Source organism: Hyperolius riggenbachi, chromosome 6 (genome assembly GCF_040937935.1).
Source record: "Hyperolius riggenbachi isolate aHypRig1 chromosome 6, aHypRig1.pri, whole genome shotgun sequence".
Classification (NCBI taxonomy): domain Eukaryota; kingdom Metazoa; phylum Chordata; class Amphibia; order Anura; family Hyperoliidae; genus Hyperolius; species Hyperolius riggenbachi.
Genome location: NC_090651.1, coordinates 16,955,130 through 16,975,476, shown reverse-complemented (window position 1 = coordinate 16,975,476; position 20,347 = coordinate 16,955,130). Strand labels below are relative to the sequence as shown.

The 20,347-nt window shown below is 49.8% G+C and overlaps 1 protein-coding gene and 1 long non-coding RNA gene across 14 annotated transcripts in view; one reads left to right on the top strand and one right to left on the bottom strand.

Moving 5' to 3' along the window:
- TP73 (tumor protein p73) overlaps positions 1 to 20,347 on the bottom strand; it is a 219,074-nt gene that overhangs the window by 131,850 nt on the left and 66,877 nt on the right. Inside the window, exons 1-2 of one of the 13 annotated variants that reach the window (XM_068238912.1) lie at positions 8,650 to 8,753; positions 8,428 to 8,486 (exon numbers count right to left, since the gene is read on the bottom strand). The exons of 6 other annotated variants lie outside the window; for them this stretch is intronic. Coding sequence is in view for 2 of the 7 variants with exons in the window: in XM_068238908.1 (XP_068095009.1) it covers positions 17,700 to 17,728 (29 nt within the window). In the remaining 5 variants the exon portion in view is untranslated. Of the gene's footprint in view, positions 1 to 3,059; positions 3,078 to 8,427; positions 8,487 to 8,649; positions 8,774 to 8,799; positions 8,867 to 11,094; positions 11,170 to 17,699; positions 17,789 to 20,347 lie in introns of those variants that run through there. 6 more of the 13 variants (XM_068238908.1, XM_068238919.1, XM_068238914.1 and 3 more) reach the window with 6 other exon arrangements.
- Positions 8,948 to 20,347, top strand: part of LOC137520683 (uncharacterized) — a 41,700-nt gene continuing 30,300 nt past the window's right edge. Inside the window, exons 1-3 of the long non-coding RNA XR_011021913.1 lie at positions 8,948 to 9,078; positions 17,882 to 17,946; positions 18,201 to 18,324. This is a non-coding gene — a long non-coding RNA (uncharacterized lncRNA). The remainder of the gene's footprint in view (positions 9,079 to 17,881; positions 17,947 to 18,200; positions 18,325 to 20,347) is intronic.

Below are 20,347 nucleotides of genomic sequence, written 5' to 3'. Positions count from 1 at the left end.
CTGGGAACTCCCCTGAGGACAGACAGTGACATGACTATGTTCTCTGTAAAGTGCTGCAGGAGATGTCAGTGATGTATAAATACATAATAATAATATGGTAGGACATTAGACTATGACTATGGTAGGATTAGATTGTTAGCTCCTCTGAGCACAGTCAGTGACATGACTATGTTCTCTGTAAAGTGCTGCAGGAGATGTCAGTGCTGTATAAATACATAATAATAATAATATGGTAGGACATTAGACCATGACTATGGTAGGATTAGACTGTGAGCTCCTCTGAGGACAGTCAGTGACATGACTATGTACTCTGTAATGTGCTGCAGAAGATGTCACTGCTATATAAATACATAATAATAATATGGTAGGACATTAGACTATGACTATGGTAGGATTAGATTGTGAGCTCCTCTGAGGACAGTCAGTGACATGACTATGTACTCTGTAATGTGCTGCAGAAGATGTCACTGCTATATAAATACATAACAATATGGTAGGACATTAGACTGTGACTATAGCAGGATTAGATTGTGAGCTCCTCTGAGGACAGTCAGTGACATGACTATGTACTCTGTAATGTGCTGCAGAAGATGTCACTGCTATATAAATACATAATAATAATATGGTAGGACATTAGACTATGACTATGGTAGGATTAGATTGTGAGCTCCTCTGAGGACAGTCAGTGACATGACTATGTACTCTGTAATGTGCTGCAGAAGATGTCAGTGCTGTATAAATACATAATAATAATAATAATAATAATAACGATGAAGGACATTAAACTAAGGCTATGGTAGGATTAGATTGTGAGCTCCTCTGAGGACAGTTAGTGACATGACTATAAAACAAAAGTTTGCTTTCTTAAAAAAGAAAGTATTTGCAATAATTCAGGTTGGAGTGAGCTCTGAGATGTCTCCCAGTGCATCACTGCTGAATACAGTATATGCAAATTAACCATTGTACCCTTAGAAGCTAAACACACCTCCAGAAGCGCTGGAATGCAATGATGTGTCAGCTTGTTAATTTGTACAGAGCCATAATAATCCAACATGCATACAGACTGTTTCGGATTGGTTGGTCCTCATCAGTGCATGGCATGGATTAATTTGGCTCTATGGAGTAGGGCATGACTATATATATACTATTAAAGAGACTCTGTAACAACAAAAACCTCCCCTGGGGGGTACTCACCTCGGGTGGGGGAAGCCTCCGGATCCTAATGAGGCTTCCCACGCCGTCCTCTGTCCCACGGGGGTCTCGCTGCAGCCCTCCGAACAGCCGGCGACAGACCCGACTGTAATTTCAATATTTACCTTTGCTGGCTCCAGCGGGGGCGCTGTGGCGGCTTTCGGCATGTAAATAGACGGAAATACCCGATCTCCGTCGGGTCCGCTCTACTGCGCAGGCGTCGGAAACTTGCGCCTGCGCAGTAGAGCAGACCCGACGACGATCGGGTATTTCCGCCTACTTCGGAGCCGACAGCCGTCAGAGCGCCTGCGCAGGAGCCAGGAAGGTAAATATTACGTCACCGCTGCACGGAGGGCTGCAGCGAGACCCCTGACGGATGGAGGACGGCGTGGGAAGCCTCATTAGGATCCTGAGGCTTCCCCCACCCGAGGTGAGTACCCCCCAGGGGACGTTTTGTCATTACAGTTCCTCTTTAAGAGTAGTAGCAGTGGCAGTTCTAGAAGGGCAGGAAAGGGGTAATTATGGCGGGAAGGGCAGCAATGATGGGTAACTGAAGCAGGGCAGGAACAGCAGGTGAGTGGGAGCAGGTCTATCTACAAATAGAGGCCTAACTAGAATGGAGCCGCCCCTGAGAATGGGGGGGGGGCAGAGCTGTGGGGGCGTGACTACTTACCTTCCCTTCCTCCGACACAGGGGACTATGCTTCAGATCAGGTGTGTTTGTGGCTACACTTGTTATGGGTGTGAAGATCCTGATGGCCACACTTGTGAGATGGGCCCCCAGGCTGTGAAGGGCACCAAGGGGAGGCAAGGGGAGGGGTGTGAATACTGGGAGGGCCCCTGTCTACAAGCCTGGGATCTGGGGAGTGGCAGCAGTAAGCAGGGGACAGCAGGAATGGGAGGTGGCCAATGCTGGCCTAGCAAGGCACAAGCATGATGACTTGTGGGAAAGGTGGCCTCCTATGATCACATGCAAGGGCCAGAATCCTCAGACTGACCCGTTCTACTGCACGTTACCGCCATGAGTCACATCCTCAGAATTCTGTGCAGAAATTCCAAAAGCTCGGTTACACATCAGGATATGAAGCTGATCCTGCGGGTGGGCGATATTTTGCCAAAATAGTACAAGAAACGCCTTGTCTATCTCACTCACCAATTAATGAGTACCCCAAAACCGTATTCTACATAAATACAAGAGTGGCCTCCTCTTACACTATTAAACATTACTTGCGTATTATTATTATGTATTTATACAGCACTGACATCTTCTGCAGCACATTACAGAGTACATAGTCATGTCACTGACTGTCCTCAGAGGAGCTCACAATCTAATCCTACCATAGTCGTAGTCTAATGTCCTACCATATTATTATTATGTGTTTATATAGCACTGACATCTTCTGCAGCACATTACAGAGTACATAGTCATGTCACTGACTGTCCTCAGAGGAGCTCACACTCTAATCCTACCATAGTCGTAGTCTAATGTCCTACCATATTATTATTATGTATTTATATAGCACTGACATCTCCTGCAGCACATTACAGAATACATAGTCATGTCACTGACTATCCTCAGAGGAGCTTACACTCTAATCCTACCAAAGTCGTAGTCTAATGTCCTACCATATTATTATTATGTATTTATATAGCACTGACATCTCCTGCAGCACTTTACAGAGTACATAGTCATGTCACTGGCGGTCCTCAGAGGAGCTCACACTCTAATCCTACCATAGTCGTAGTCTAATGTCCTACCATATTATTATTATTATTATTTACTAGCAAAAAGGCCCGCCCGGTAAAAAAAACGACGCTAGGCCACGCCCTCTAAAACGTGCACACAGACGCGTCCTGCTGCTTCCCCACCACTGTCCGAAGTCTATGCACACAGGGAGATGTTGCTTACTTGGCAGTTGGAAAAAGCTGTTATTTCCCACAATGCAATGAGGTTCACAGACAGCAAACTGTCAGGTCTGGAAGCACGGACACAAGAGGATGCAGAGACGCAGGGGTTTTGTTATATAGGATACTAGTTTGCCTAGCCCTCTAGGCCTCACTGACAAGCCCCCTCTCCTCCTCCCTCCCCTGTGACCACCGCATGTCAGCGCACATAAGCCTGCGCACAGACCGGCCAGGCCCCTGTGATCTGCACTGTGTCCCTGTAGCTATAGCAACCACAAAGACAAGCACAGAACGTTACAGTCGGCTGAACTGCGCACACATGCGTAGAAGGATTCTGCACAGACACAGGGACAGGGGACGCAGAGACACTTATTGTATAGGATAGTACTGACATCTTGTGCAGCACTTTACAGAGTACCTAGTCATGTCACTGACTGTCCTCATAGGAGCTAACAGTCTAATCCTACCATAGTCCTAGTCTAATGTCCTACCATATTATTATTATATGTTTATATACCACTGACATCTTCTGCAGCACTTTACAGAGTACATAGTCATGTCACTGACTGTCCTCAGAGGAGCTAACAGTCTAATCCTACCATAGTCCTAGTCTAATGTCCTACCATATTATTATTATGTGTTTATATACCACTGACATCTTCTGCAGCACTTTACAGAGTACATAGTCATGTCACTGACTGTCCTCAGAGGAGCTCACAATCTAATCCTCCCATAGTCATAGTGTAACGTCCTATCTTTATTATTATATTTGTGGTATATTTTCCGGTCCCTCAAAGGGGCTCACAATCTAATCCCTACCATAGTCATATGTCTATGTATATATTGTGTAGTGTATGTATTGTAGTCTAGGGACAATTTAGGGGAAGTCAATTAACTTATCTGTATATTTTTGTCATGTGGGAGGACACCGGAGTGCCCAGAGGAAACCCACACAGACACAGGGAGAGCATACAAATTCTGTGCAGATAGCACCCTAGCTGGGATTTGAACTGGGGACCCAGAGAGTGCTAACCACTATGCCACCGTAATGCCCATCGCCTGAGTTTAGCAGTTTCTTGGTAAAATTCTCTTTACTCCTCCGGTAAGATTGTATCATTCTTGGAAAGCTGAAAGTCGTGGCTTTCCTTTGCACCAGGTCCCGTGTCGGTGTAATGCTCCCAAGTTAGGGGATTTTGAAGGAGGGGTGTCCCGTGCATTTGGATGCAGAGAGCGCAGTTAGAGAAGTAGCGGACAAACTGAACATGATGATCAGCAGCGCACACCGGAGGTCATCTTCTTCCTCCTTTGCAGCATGAATCTGTGTCTTCACAACTCGTGTCAAGTGTCCTGTGTTTCTCTCTCTCATTACAGAGGCAGCAGCTCAGCCATGCAGCCCCATCTGCTCTCGCTTCGTGTCTTATTGGCTGGGCCTGGAGACTCGATTCCACAGTTCTCTCTGCAGCAGGGTTGCCAAATTATCCCTTTACATACTAATACATCTAAGTAATGCAGGTTCTGGGGCTACTTACACATAACCAGTGCCTAAACTACATCTAACTAGCCACAAGACCTGTATACTTCATATGTGTCAGTAATTAAAGGGATGAGTTGGCAAAACTGCTCTTCAGCCAAGTGCAGGGGACACCCCTCCTTCAAATCCCCCTAACTTGGGAACAGGGCATTGCACCAACTCAGGACCTGGTGCAACAGAAAGCCAGGACCTTCAGCTCGTCTAGATCTTGCCAGGGGGGTAAATAGAATTTTAACAAGAAGCTTCCAACCTCAGTAGACGGGATAATACATAAGTACCCAGTGTGCACTGGGGTTCAAAGAGGCCATGTAGTGGCATATATTAGAACACAGTAAATGAATCAGAATTCCCACTTTTATGGTAATGTTGCTAGTTTAATGTTGGGAATCCGCGGGTCGGTTCTGGCACTCAATTCTGCGCCCGATCCTTTTGCCCGCTCGATTTTCTTATCTTCCGCTCATTTTTCTTATCTTTTTTCAACTCACTTCAATGACAAATTGTGCGCAAAACGATCGAACGGTGATCGGACATGGCGGAAATGATCTATCTAACCATCTTATCAGCTCAGAATCGATCCGTGTATTTCAAGCATTACAATCAGAAACACTTCCTCTATCTATATATTGCTGTACATTGGTATGTAGCTCCTCCCTGCCAGTGGTGCTTAGCCTAGGCTGTTTAGCTATGCGGAATTCTCCTTTTAGAGCACTCTGAGAGACCAGGCATTATTTACACTGGCTTTGGAATGCTCAGTAACATTCCGCAGAGCTGCACCTGACATGACTAAAGATGTCACCACCTGTGATACATTTTTAGAATGTAAATCAGGGAGAGGAAAGATTTTACAATGGGCAAACACTGACTAAATCATTTCTATATAATTATTGTAAAAATGAAGCACATTTTTTATTACATTATTTTCACTGGAGTTCCTCTTTAAAGGAGTCACTCCTAGGAGAAGCCTTGCTACCCGCCTCCCCTGTAGAAGGGTTCCTATTGTTGGTATGTATCGCTTTGGAATGACAGTTTCTAGGCACTGGAACAAAGTTGAAGAGAAACCGTGACCAAGGATTGAGCTTCATCCCAATCAGTAGCTGATACCCCCTTTCCCATGAGAAATCTTTACCTTTTCACAAACTGACCATCAGGGGGCGCTGTATGGCTGATATTGTGGTGAAACCCCTCCCACAGGAACCTCTGAGGACCATAGTCCTGGCAGTTTCTGGTCTGTGAACCTTGTTGCATTGTGGGAAATAGCTGTTTACAGTTGTTTCCAACTGCCAAAAAAGCAAGCAGCAGCTACTTCCACTGACATCGCCTGCCAGCAGTAAAAATGTCACCATGTGATAAATGTCAGAATGTAAATCAGGGAGAGGAAAGATTTTACAATGGACAAACACTGACTAAATCATTAACAAAGTACTCCTGTAAAAATATATATATATATATATATATATATATTGTATTTATCACATTATTTTCACAGTTCTTCTCTCCCTCACCCCCCCCCCCCCCCCTCCTCTCTACAATACCTGGATTTTTCAGAAAAGGGGTCTTATATACATTAACTTTTGTGTAAAAACATCTGAGGCCCCCAATGAAGAGTTAGATTTGGGTGTGTCCTGACTTTGTGGTAATTTACTTTCACTCCAAATCTGAAAAAGTTTTTGTATTGAAACTATTTTCTTCTATTTTACATACGGTGAGTAAAATGTATCCAAAACTCACTAAGATCTGTATCTGCATGAGGAGGATCCACACAAGAACAAGTAAGAACTTCTCTGACACCTCCTATTCACTCTAATAATAACTGTCAATATTAGAACACCTCAAAGCAAGGGGTTACATAGCACTCGCCATGGCCGGATTTTAGGCAAGGCCACAAAGGCCATGGCCTAGTGCACCAGGAAACAAGGGGCTGGCTGCAGGCTGGCACACTCCAGTAGTTAATATGCCAAACATGTGGAGCACAGCAGCAAGCGCATGCTACACACATTCTCCTAGACCCGGCCCTGCTTCCTCCACTGAGTCTGCACATGATCACGGCAGGTGGCTATAGACAGCTAGGTCTAGGATGAAGGGGCAGCCAATGGGGACAGCTTACAGTCTGTGACCTGAGCTATCAACATCACCGCCAGCCACTCTTTGAGTCCGACTCCGCCCTCCACCCAGCTCCAACCTATCAGAGCTGTGGAGAGGCAGTAAAGCTTGTTGTGTCATAGTGGCATTAGGCAAGAAAAAACTACAAATCTGGCCCTGGCACTAGCAGCACAATTTTGTTATAAAAGATATTTAGTGTAAAAGATTCTTCAGCCTAGTCTAGTCATAATGTCACTGCAAATCACAGACCCTTGTCCAGGCCTGTTTCTAGGCCGAGTCAGTCTAGGCAGCCACCTAGGGCACTACCTACTAAAAAAATACACCAAATAACTATGCTAAAAATACTTTTGTTATAGAATTATTATGCATTACAGATGAGTACATGACGAAGGGATAGGTCTGTAGCCTACGCAAGGAGGAAAACAAATAATTAGCCAGACCAGTAACTGCATACCACAGAATTGGGCACCCACTGATATTAGAAAAGCAATGGTGACTTGATTACCATAATAATACTGTGATTAGTGTTAATTAACCATGTCACCGATTTAGTTGCGTTCCTCGGGGTCAGTAGGGCAATTTACAGCAAAGTAGAAAAGTATAATATTCTACAAACATGCATCAGGTTCTTATGTATGAGTCAGTTAAAGCAAACCTGAAGTGAACATAAACTTGTGAGATAATGAATTGTATGTGTAGTACAGCTAAGAAATAGAACATTAGTAGCAAAAAAGAGAGTCTCATGTTGTTTTCCAGTACAGGAAGAGTTAAGAAACTCCAGTTGTTATCTATGCAAAAGAGCTTCTCTGAGCGATTCGACCCACTGGGTGGAATACAGTCCTGTTTTCTGAAGCCCTTAAACAGCAAAGAAACAGTGATAGACAGCCTGGGATAAGGTTTTACTGCAAGAAAGTTGAAATGGTCATTATGTCTGCTTTGTTTCATAGCTTAAAAGTCAGAATGTGGTTTCTAAACACCAACTGTGACAGTATGATGCGTAATAAAAGAACCTATATAACTGAAAATATTATCCGTACTGCACATACAATCATACAATTCATTATAAGTTTATTTTCGCTTCAGGTTTGCTTGAAGAAAATGGCCAGGACACACCTACTGCTGCGGTTAGAAGAACCCTTCTTTAGCTTGACAGCTAGACACACAACTGTAGGGTAGGATTCCCCTTTAAAACCACAGATACCACATAGATAGCTAGAAGGTACAGGCAGTGACTCTCCCCCCCCCCCCCCCCCCCACACACACACACATATATATATATTATTGCTTAGTCAGAAAGACAATGCAAAGTACAGGTAGTCCCCTGACTTACGAACGACCCACAGATACGAACGGCATGGATTCTGTGTTTCCATGGGAACAAGTCAAAAACATTTTTTTACAAATTGGACTTGTAGTTTTTGAGAAAATCTATTTGAAAACAAAATTAAAAGAAAAAATGGCTTTTAAATTTGTATAAGCAGGTACAGAGGGCAGAGGTGACACAGAGGAGGACACTGGAGGCACAGGGGGGGAACAGAGGAGGTACAGGGGACAGAGATTGCCACCACCTGTGTTTACTAATTAGCTCTCTGCCGTGACAAAGGGAATTCCTGAGCTGATACAGCTGAAGATATCAAAATACAGTTGTGATTAGACACAGATGAGGGGGAATTAGTCAGGCTAAACTCTCTAAATACATACAGGGTGCATTTCTCCGTATTCCTTCTGTCTTGTGCAAGAGTTCAGCTCCACATTAAGATCTGCAGAAAAACAACTATTTGTAAAATATCTTTGTAAGGGAAGTAACCCATAGTTTCTGAGTTTAGGTGAGCTTTAAATTTATAAGTGCCCTCTTCCTACCCCTTCCTATCACACAGAAGATGTCCCATTCCCACCTCCACCCCCTCCTATTCACAACATAACTCATCTCCTGGGGTCCTCATCTTCTGAGGTCACATGTAGACCCCCCACTGAGCAGACAATGCGCCTCCTCCTGAGATTGATAGCCCAGCTTCCTGTATCTGAGAACCATATATCCTTCCACCAACCCACAACTTCCTGTTAGCAGCATACCACTGAAAGGAAGTGAAGTCATGCTGGCCACACACCCTCCAACCATCCACACTTCCGGAGGCCCAGTCTCCTCATAGCCACGCCCTCTGCTTGAAAACAAATGGAAGGAAGGACAGTGGCTGTAAGAACCACGCCCCCCGCAGGAAAGGAAAGTAGTGAGACATGTGGCTCATCAGCCCAGTGCATGGGTGACGTCACTTCCTGAGAGGGAACCTGAGGAGAGATGAGCAGTAGTCCAGGCCATGTGCTTTGTGGGTGTGACACTTCCTTCACTGTTTGGTAAGTTATTGGCCTTATCCAACAAATTGTCCATTATTTGTGTTGGGTGAAAAATTTAGGGATGCCAGCCAGGCAGGAAATCAGGATTTACAGGTCAGCTGCCTCCACATTGCTCCTAGTATACACCATCTTCTCACATAACCACCGCTTGCTAATATATTTTCATGGCAGGCTCTGTCTTAAAGTGAACCTAAACTGAATGGAATAAAAAAGTTTAGTCCCTTTTCATAAAATGATGCGAATTCGGCTACCTAGCCGCATGGCATCACTTCCGCTGCTGGCCATGTCACTTCCACATCCCCCGATGCGGAACAGAATTGAGGAGATGGGGCACGGGCGGATGCGGCAGTGCGAAAATCTGCAGCATGGTGCAGATTCTCGGATTGCTGCGCACAGCATGCACGAAATGGAAACTTGCTGTGCATGTGTTTTAGGACACCTGCGGTGCGATGCGGCTATGCGCATGCACAGTACGGAAAAACTACTGCACATGCGCAGAGGCTGTTAACTTGCCAGCCGGCTGGCCAGAAGAGGGTCGCTTCTGGAGACTGGAAAAACACTTTAGTGATGACACTGGCACAGAGCAGCTAAAGGGGGCTGGTAGAAGCCCCAGCCTTATTTACTTCAGTAAGGCTATGTTTCTAGTAGTGCGTTGCGATTCTGTTGCGGAAACAAATTCGCATGTGGATGTAAATGCATATTTATGCAAATTTCACATTTTCTAACTATACGATTTTATGTATTTATTTATTTATTTTTATGTGAAAACATATGGAAATTCACATGGCGAAAATGCATGCGATTTTCCTATTAATTACATTACATGCGAATCGCACACTATGCGTGCGGTGTGCGAATTCTGATGGCTCTGCCACGCAGATTTTTTTGTAGCGGAAACAGGCACATTGACTTGTATTGTCATGAGAATCTGCATGCAGAAAATGCATGCGAATTCCCGCTAGTGGGAACGGGCCTTTTGGATGAAGGATTGGGGGAGGGTTGTCTCAGGATTGAAGTCTAAAAGGAAAAAAAAAGAGGAATTCTCTGGATACTAATGAGGCTTCCCTCGCTGTCGCTGTCTTTCGGTCCCTCATTGCCACTCACAGACACTTCATAGATTACCAATAAAGCCTGGTTGGGGGCCATTCTCCTCTTAAAGGGCACCTGTAAGCAATTCCAAAAAAGGGTTACCTGGCATTTTACCAGCCCCCTGCAGATGTCCTCTGCCAACACCAGGACAAAACTATCCTCCGGTCCCCTGCCATGGCTCACTTCCGTTTTCTGCACCAGCGCAGGATGCTCCTGGCGGCAGTAGGGAGGACACGCGCGGCAAGCGACAGGCGCAGTGACCGATGACATTAAGCTCCTTGCGACCCCCCTAACGCCAATTGGCGGTCGCAAGGTGGCAACCCCAGGACCGCTCTGCTCCGTCATCAGTCTTCCGGCGGCGATCCCTGATAGGAGACTGTTTAGAGGGTGAAACCGCCGTCTATTTACATTGTACAGTGCTACGATCAGAGCAGCAGCGCTTTACTGGGGGCAGCCGTGTCACTCGGGTGTCCACCTGGGAGGCTTAGAGAGCGATTGGCTCTCATAGGCTGATGTCTATGAGAGCCGATCGCTGGGATTGGCTAGTGGAGGGAGGGAGAGGTTAAACAAAAAAGTAAAAAAAAAAAAGAAAAATGCACACATTTAAAAAATAATTAATAGATGTATAAAAAAAAACCCTGAAAGCTCTGTTGGTGGGCAGAAAAGGGGGGAAATCATTAGTGTGCTGCGTTATTCAGCTCTGCAGCTAGCTCTTAAAGCTGCAGAGCCCTGAATTGTAAAAAAATAGCCTGGTCACTGGGGGAGGGGAAGGGGGAGGGGGAAGCCTATGGTTCTTAAGTGGTTAAAGTTGGCGAAAAAGGAAGTGAGCCTCAGTGGGGGACCGAAGGATCATTTTGTCCAGACACAGGACGTCTGCAGGGGGCCAGTGGGAGCCCCAGGTATGTTAAACTCCAGTACTGGACATACCTTCCAGCAGGAGTCCAGCAATGCCCGTTTATCTACTTGGCCTCCTGCAGTCTCTAACGCACGGCATACTTCCTGTAAGTCATGTGACATACAGGAACCAGGAAGTATGCTGTGCACAAGAGCCGGCAGACAGCGAGAGAGGGCGGACAGCGTTGGGCTCGTGTGGAAGGGATGTCCAACACTGCCGATGATGCAGGCTGCACGCGCCGCGCCGCGCCCCCATGCAGAAATGACAGTCCTGGAAATTGCTGCTTTGACGTTTCCAAAATCGTGATCTTGGTGATCACGATTTCTATTTCTTATCTGCGTTGCCACTGCCTGTGCCCAGCTTGGCAGCTGCCAATTAGGCCATGGCCTACATGGCAGCTGCTCAGCTAGGGGCGGGCTGTGGCAATGTAGGTGGAGTATTTTGTAAAGATTCGGTGGTAGATGCTCCGACCCAGTCATCTCGCCATCACAATCTAGCCCTTATCGAACTCGCTCAGATCCCTACACTTGCCCATTTTTCCTGCTTCAAAGACACCACCGTCAAGCACTCAATGTTCATTTGCTGCCTAATATATCCCACTCCTTGCCAAGTGCTGCTGTAACCAGATGTTATTCACTTCGCCTGTCAGTTTTAAAGGGGCTCTGTGGAGGGGATCAAAAGTTAAAATCCGACACTTACCTGGGGCTTCTATTGGCCCCGTGCACCTGTAATGTCCTGCGCTGTCCTCCTACGATCCTTGGTTCCCCGCTGCTCCCGGTCTAATATCTAAATAGACGAATATCGGTCGCTCCCGCGCGCGTCATCGGGAGCTGGCTGCGCAGTAAGCTCCCGATGACGTGGGAGCTAGCACGGCCGCGCAGCCGCAGTTGGATTACATGACGAATTAGACCGGGACCGGCGGTGGGGAACGGAGGATTACGGCGCGGGACATGACAGCTACAGGGGGCCGATAGAAGCCCCAGGTAAGTGTCTGATTTTGTCTTTTTAACCCCCTCCACTGAACCTGTGGTAAGATACGTTTCATTTAGTGACACGCTAAAAGACCTATTTCTAAAATTGTCTGTTTAAAAGGAATACTGTAGGTAGGTCGGGGGAAAATGAGTTGAACTTACCCGGGGCTTCTAATGGTCCCCCGCTGACATCCTGTGCCCGTGCAGCCACTCCCCAATGCTCCGGCCCCGCCTCCGGTTCACTTCTGGAATTTCAGACTTTAAAGTCTGAAAACCACTGCGCCTGTATTGCCGAGTGCTCGCTTCCCCTGATGTCACCAGGAGTGTTCTGGGCAGGCACAGACCATATTGGGCTTGTGCAGTACTCTCCTGGTGACATCAGCGGGATCGAGGACACGGCAACGCAGGCGCAGTGGTTTTCAGACGGTAAAGTCTGAAATTCCAGATGTGAACAGGAGGCGGGGCCGGAGCATCGGTGAGTGGCTGCGCGTGCACAGGATGTCTGTGGGGGACCATTAGAAGCCACAGGTAAGTTCAACTAATTTTCCCCCAACCCCCCCCCCCCCTACAGTATTCCTTTAATAACGAGCAGATAAAGTGGCGTGTCAGTGAGCAACATCAGAGCAGTAATGAAAGGCTATAAGAAAGAAACATATAGGTTGTTCATGTGAGGAATCAGCAGCGTAACATGAATTACACAGCACTTAATAATTCCTGCTTAGCCCCCCACAGGGGGTCACATTCCAACGCACGGCGCACTGGCGGCAATGCGCACATAAACACTTTTTAGGTACCGACTGTTGGCAACAAAAACTGCCAAGCACTAATGAGCAGTTCTTGCACTTTACCTTGTCCCATTATATTGCACAGTGCCAGGGACCACTTAAAGGACAACTGAAGTGAGGTATACAGGGGCTGCCAAATGTATTTCCTTTTAACCAATACCAGTTGCTTGTCTGTCCTGCTGATCCTCTGCCTCTAATACTTTTAGCCCTAGCCCCTGAACAAGCATGCAGCATATCAGGTGTTTCTGACATTATTGTCAGAACTGACAAGATTAGCTGCATGCCTTTTTCTAGTGTGATTCAAACACAACTGCAGCCAAATAGATCAGCAGGGTTGCCAGGCAACTGGTATTGTTTAAAGGGAAATAAATATGGCGGCCTCCAAATCTCTCTCACTACAGTTGTCCTTTAATAATGCACTAAGGCCTCATTCACATCATGAAGCGCAGATAGCCGTGCGTTCGGAACACAACGCGTACGAACGCACGGCATCTGTGTTTCCATGCATTACGTGGCTGATCCCATTCATTGTAGTGAATAGGTCAGCCGTGCGTTTTGCCAAAAAATGCGTGCAGCAGTACGTTCGCGCATCGCATTGCTACGCAACGCATGCAGTGTGAACATCAGACAGGGCAGTATATGCACTTCTGATGTTTGTCCGTGTGTGACGGCCTCTGCGTGTGTGTCGGCCTCTGCGTGTGTGTCTGCCTCTGCGTGCGTGTCTGCCTCTGCGTGCGTGTCTGCCTCTGCGTGCGTGTCGGCCTCTGCGTGCGTGTCTGCCTCTGCGTGCGTGTCTGCTTCTGCGTGCGTGTCTGCCTCTGCGTGCGTGTCGGCCTCTGCGTGCGTGTCGGCCTCTGCGTGCGTGTCGGCCTCTGCGTGCGTGTCGGCCTCTGCGTGCGTGTCGGCCTCTGCGTGCGTGTCTGCCTCTGCGTGCTTGTCGGCCTCTGCGTGCGTGTCGGCCTCTGCGTGCGTGTCAGCCTCTGCGTGCGTGTCTGCCTCTGCGTGCGTGTCTGCCTCTGCGTGCGTGTCTGCCTCTGCGTGCGTGTCAGCCTCTGCGTGCGTGGCGGCCTCTGCGTGCGTGTCTGCCTCTGCGTGCGTGTCTGCCTCTGCGTGCGTGTCGGCCTCTGCGTGCGTGTCGGCCTCTGCGTGCGTGTCGGCCTCTGCGTGCGTGTCGGCCTCTGCGTGCGTGTCGGCCTCTGCGTGCGTGTCTGCCTCTGCGTGCGTGTCTGCCTCTGCGTGCGAGTCTGCCTCTGCGTGCGTGTCTGCCTCTGCGTGCGAGTCTGCCTCTGCGTGCGTGTCGGCCTCTGCGTGCGTGTCTGCCTCTGCGTGCGTGTCTGCCTCTGCGTGCGTGTCGGCCTCTGCGTGCGTGTCTGCCTCTGCGTGCGTGTCGGCCTCTGCGTGCGTGTCGGCCTCTGCGTGCGTGTCGGCCTCTGCGTGCGTGTCGGCCTCTGCGTGCGTGTCGGCCTCTGCGTGCGTGTCTGCCTCTGCGTGCGAGTCGGCCTCTGCGTGCGAGTCGGCCTCTGCGTGCGTGTCGGCCTCTGCGTGCGTGTCTGCCTCTGCGTGCGTGTCTGCCTCTGCGTGCGTGTCTGCCTCTGCGTGCGTGTCTGCCTCTGCGTGTGAGCCTGCCTCTGCGTGTCTGCCTCTGCGTGTGAGCCTGCCTCTGCGTGCGTGTCGGCCTCTGCGTGCGTGTCGGCCTCTGCGTGCGTGTCGGCCTCTGCGTGCGTGTCGGCCTCTGCGTGCGTGTCTGCCTCTGCGTGCGTGTCTGCCTCTGCGTGCGTGTCTGCCTCTGCGTGCGAGTCTGCCTCTGCGTGCGAGTCTGCCTCTGCGTGCGTGTCTGCTTCTGCGTGCGTGTCTGCCTCTGCGTGCGTGTCTGCCTCTGCGTGCGTGTCGGCCTCTGCGTGCGTGTCGGCCTCTGCGTGCGTGTCGGCCTCTGCGTGCGTGTCGGCCTCTGCGTGCGTGTCTGCCTCTGCGTGCGTGTCAGCCTCTGCGTGCGTGTCTGCCTCTGCGTGCGTGTCTGCCTCTGCGTGCGTGTCTGCCTCTGCGTGCGTGTCAGCCTCTGCGTGCGTGGCGGCCTCTGCGTGCGTGTCTGCCTCTGCGTGCGTGTCTGCCTCTGCGTGCGTGTCGGCCTCTGCGTGCGTGTCGGCCTCTGCGTGCGTGTCGGCCTCTGCGTGCGTGTCGGCCTCTGCGTGCGTGTCGGCCTCTGCGTGCGTGTCTGCCTCTGCGTGCGTGTCTGCCTCTGCGTGCGAGTCTGCCTCTGCGTGCGTGTCTGCCTCTGCGTGCGAGTCTGCCTCTGCGTGCGTGTCGGCCTCTGCGTGCGTGTCTGCCTCTGCGTGCGTGTCTGCCTCTGCGTGCGTGTCGGCCTCTGCGTGCGTGTCTGCCTCTGCGTGCGTGTCGGCCTCTGCGTGCGTGTCGGCCTCTGCGTGCGTGTCGGCCTCTGCGTGCGTGTCGGCCTCTGCGTGCGTGTCGGCCTCTGCGTGCGTGTCTGCCTCTGCGTGCGAGTCGGCCTCTGCGTGCGAGTCGGCCTCTGCGTGCGTGTCGGCCTCTGCGTGCGTGTCTGCCTCTGCGTGCGTGTCTGCCTCTGCGTGCGTGTCTGCCTCTGCGTGCGTGTCTGCCTCTGCGTGCGTGTCTGCCTCTGCGTGTGAGCCTGCCTCTGCGTGTCTGCCTCTGCGTGTGAGCCTGCCTCTGCGTGCGTGTCGGCCTCTGCGTGCGTGTCGGCCTCTGCGTGCGAGTCTGCCTCTGCGTGCGAGTCTGCCTCTGCGTGCGTGTCTGCCTCTGCGTGCGAGTCGGCCTCTGCGTGCGTGTCGGCCTCTGCGTGCGTGTCTGCCTCTGCGTGCGAGTCTGCCTCTGCGTGCGTGTCTGCCTCTGCGTGCGAGTCTGCCTCTGCGTGCGTGTCGGCCTCTGCGTGCGTGTCGGCCTCTGCGTGCGTGTCGGCCTCTGCGTGCGTGTCTGCCTCTGCGTGCGTGTCTGCCTCTGCGTGCGTGTCGGCCTCTGCGTGCGTGTCGGCCTCTGCGTGCGAGTCTGCCTCTGCGTGCGTGTCTGCCTCTGCGTGCGTGTCGGCTTCTGCGTGCGAGTCTGCTTCTGCGTGCGTGTCTGCCTCTGCGTGCGTGTCGGCCTCTGCGTGCGAGTCTGCCTCTGCGTGCGTGTCTGCCTCTGCGTGCGTGTCGGCCTCTGCGTGCGTGTCGGCCTCTGCGTGCTTGTCTGCCTCTGCGTGCTTGTCGGCCTCTGCGTGCGTGTCGGCCTCTGCGTGCGAGTCTGCCTCTGCGTGCGAGTCTGCCTCTGCGTGCGAGTCCGCCTCTGCGTGCGAGTCTGCCTCTGCGTGCGTGTCTGCCTCTGCGTGCGAGTCTGCCTCTGCGTGCGTGTCGGCCTCTGCGTGCGTGTCGGCCTCTGCGTGCGAGTCTGCCTCTGCGTGCGTGTCGGCCTCTGCGTGCGAGTCGGCCTCTGCGTGCGTGTCTGCCTCTGCGTGCGTGTCTGCCTCTGCGTGCGTGTCTGCCTCTGCGTGCGAGTCTGCCTCTGCGTGCGAGTCTGCCTCTGCGTGCGTGTCGGCCTCTGCGTGCGTGTCGGCCTCTGTGTGCGAGTCTGCCTCTGCGTGCGTGTCGGCCTCTGCGTGCGTGTCGGCCTCTGCGTGCGAGTCTGCCTCTGCGTGCGTGTCGGCCTCTGCGTGCGAGTCCGCCTCTGCGTTCGTGTCCTCCTCTGCGTGTGTGTCGGCCTCTGCGTGCGAGTCGGCCTCTGCGTGCGTGTCGGCCTCTGCGTGCGAGTCGGCCTCTGCGTGCGTTGCTGAAGTACGGTCATGTAAACGAGGCCTTAGACTTAAAGCATGTCTGGGGGGCAAAAAGTGCCCTAAATGGTACTTGCCTCAGAAGAAGGAAACCTCTTGATAACTCAGAGGCTTTCCCCATCCCCCTGGACTCCACTGATCCAGTTCCGGGAAGCCCAAACATCTCAGACAAGGGCTTTGTCAAAAAGTTTATGCAGCCATGCTCCCACCCGTGAATGAGCACCGCACGCCTCGCGTCTGTGCAGTAGCATTATTATTATTATTTAGTGTATACGACATCTACTACAGTGCTGTACAGTGTATATTGTCTTGTCACTTAACCACTTAAAGAGGAACTCCAGCCTAAACAAACATACTGTCATTAGGTTACATTAGTTATGTTAATTAAAATAGATAGGTAATATAATCTCTTACCCACCCTGTTTTAAAAGAACAGGCAAATGTTTGATTTCATGGGGGCAGCCATCTTTTTGATTGAAAGGAGGTGACAGGGAGCATGAGACACAGTTCCAACTGTCCTGTGTCCTGAGCACCTCTCCCAGTTGCTAGGCAACGCGAATAACAACATAGGAAATCGCGATGGCTCCTGATCACTGAGGGGAGTTGTCAGCTGTCTTATAACAGCTTAATCTCCCCTCTCGGGTGCGCACGATAGCCTTCTGTGCGGAAGCAGCAGGCGGCATAAATCCTACGCCGCATCAGAGTTGGACAGCCACAAGTGCGGCATAGGATTTGCGACGCTCAGTCCCCAAAAGCTTGAACAGTCGTATATAACATAGGAAGGGCAGCTCATCCAACTGCTGACATATTTTTTTCTATCAATCAGTGTACCCCCAAAAAAGTGTGTGTGGCCCTTTAAATTGTCACATAAGGGAGGTCTTGAAGGCGTGGGCTAGTCAAGGCAAATTCTGTCATTCTTATACACCATACTTCACATCCACCCCAAAACAAATTACTGTATAGCAGTGCACCAAATCAGTGATGCCATGAATACAACATACTTTATGTGGACAGCTGCAAACATTTATCCGCCACCAAGCAACATACAGATTTAGTTTTTTTAAGCGAATGATGTGTATTGTAGTAAGTCATTTCCGGAAACGAACCTCAATGCGGCCATCTTAGACCATTCCATATCAAAGAAGAGATCCAAGCTCCCTCCGGTATCTCCCCCTCAATATGGCACTGAGTCAGCGAGGGGCGGAGACTTTTCACAACTGCCCGACTTCCTCCACGCACTTCTGCTGACCGTAATAATCTTTATTCCTTTTTTTTCTTAATGTTGCAGTAAAGCCCGGATAAAAAATCGAAAAAAATGAAGATTTTCTCAAGCAATGCAAAAGAGGTTCACCGGTAAGACGCAACTGTCATTTCCGTTCCAAAAAATAACATTTCAGTGAGTTTCGGTTTAATTGAGAGCCCTGGTGAGCTCACCCATGTGGTCATAGAGGGTGAGAACGTGGCTGGTCACGTGACTCCATTCACTTCACAAGACAAGACAATCTTAAGGTGGAATTATCTCCCATAGCTTTACACATATCACGTTCTGCCTGCTGTATACAAGTGAAATACACACTGTCTGTGATGCCTTTTTTTTCTTTCAACAGGAGCAGTAAAAACGAAAGAGAGATGCTGATTGGTTGCTGTGGGTAAGACCAGCATTTCTGTTTAAAGGAATAATATTTCACGAGGCCTGTAACATCTGAAGATTAACTCTGAATTGCTTCCAAGGTATTGATAAATTTGTTTTTCTCAGAATAATTATTACGGTAATTGGTCTGTATGGCTAATATTGTGGTGAAAACCCTCCCATAGTGTGATGTCATGACCCTGGTCCTGACAGTTTCCTGTCTGTTAACCTCCTTGCATTGTGGGAAAGCAATCATTTCTTGAACTCTCTTGTATTTTTTAACTTCTCGCTTTGCAATGTATTGATTTCTTCCCCCCCCCCCCCCCCCCCCACTACCAGCATGCCCCACAGAGGCACCACAGCACTCAGCATGCCCCATAGAGGCACCCAACATGGCACTTCACAGTACCCAGCATGGCACCACAGCACTCAGCATGGTATTACAGCATCCAGCATGCCCCATAGAGGCACCGTAGCACCCAGCATGGCACCACAGCACACAACAATGGGGGGTATGCTGGGTGCTATGGTGCCTCTGTGGGCATATTGGGTGCTGTGATGCCATGATGGATGCTGTGATGCTTTTATGGGGGCATGCAGGGAGCTGTGGCTGTTCTATGGGGGCATGCTGGGAGTTGTGGTACCTCAATGGGAGGCCCGTAGGAGCATGGGAGGGGGCCCACTAGAAGCTCTGGGAATGGTATGGGGGCAGCAGGTCAGCTCACCCAGCAAAAAGTCAAAGCAGTCAGAACAGAAGCCAAGTAACTGTACCTAGCTACGGTATGGTTAAGTGGCACTGCCTATTTATGTGATACGCTGCATTTTTGTTTTGTATTAATGGGGAGGGGCTTCATCCAACATTTTGCTTGGCCAGCCTACTTCGACCGCTGTTTAGATAATGTAAATTTGGCTCCACCCATGACCACACCCATATTCGTGCATGGCCACACCTATATTTCAGCTGGAGTGCCCTTAAGTACCCTGGATCTCTTAGGATCCTAGGAACGCCCCTTGTGGCCACGCTGCCGTCCGTGAATGAGCGCGCCTGTGTAGTAGCATGGAGCTTTGTCTGCCAAGACTGAGCGACTCCGTGCTAGTGTGCAGGTGTAGGGTGCCCGAACGTCCGGAGTGTCCCAGCGTTGGATCATCGCTGTACAGGAAAATGTGGGCTCCAGAGATTTGGATCCTAGCGCGCGCAGCTGGGATGGGTTATCAGGACACAGGACAGTTGGAACTGTGTCTCATGCTACCTGTCACCTCCTTTCAACCAAAAAGATGGCTGCCATCATGAAAAAGATGGCTGCCTCCATGAAATCACAAACATTTGCCTGTTCTTTTAAAACAGGATGGGTAAGAGATTCTATTACCTATCTATTTTAATTAACATAACTAATGTAACTTAATGACAGAATGTTTGTTTAGGTTGAAGTTACCCTTTAAGTTTGGCTTATTGACATTCAAATCCTTGCACAATCTGGGCCCTGGATACCTGAAGGACTTGTTGCAACTACGGGCCCATACACACGTCGGATTTCCGCGAACGACGGGTCGTTTGAACGTCCTGTCGTTCCTACACCTGCACACCGGGCGGATCGCTCAAACTCGCCCTTATCAAGCGAACGACAGCGTGTACACACGCCCGATTTAGCGGGCGAACGACGGAACGTTCAAACGACCCGTCGTTCGCGGAAATCCGACGTGTGTATGGGCCTTAAATCTCACCCCCACAATCAAAAGGATCTAATAACGTAGTCACCCTCAGTGTCCATCTCAAAACCTTCAGAGACCGTTTTCTGTCATGCTGCCCCTACACTTTGGAACTCCCTGCTTCACCCAATCAGGACATCTCCATCCCTGGAAGCATTTAGGTCCAAACTGAAAAGCCCCCTGTTTAGTCTGTCATTTATGAACACCAGACTATTTCCTCTGTAACACAGACCCTGTATTGATCTGAGACATATCTATGCGCTTTGAGTCCTTTGGGAAAAAAAGCGCTTTACAAATGTTATTGTATTATTGTAAGAAACTTGGGTGCCTTATAGGCGCCATTATACTGTAAATAGCGGCTATAGTGTGAAATTTGTGCACCTGATAAATGGCAAATTTCACACTATAGCCACTATT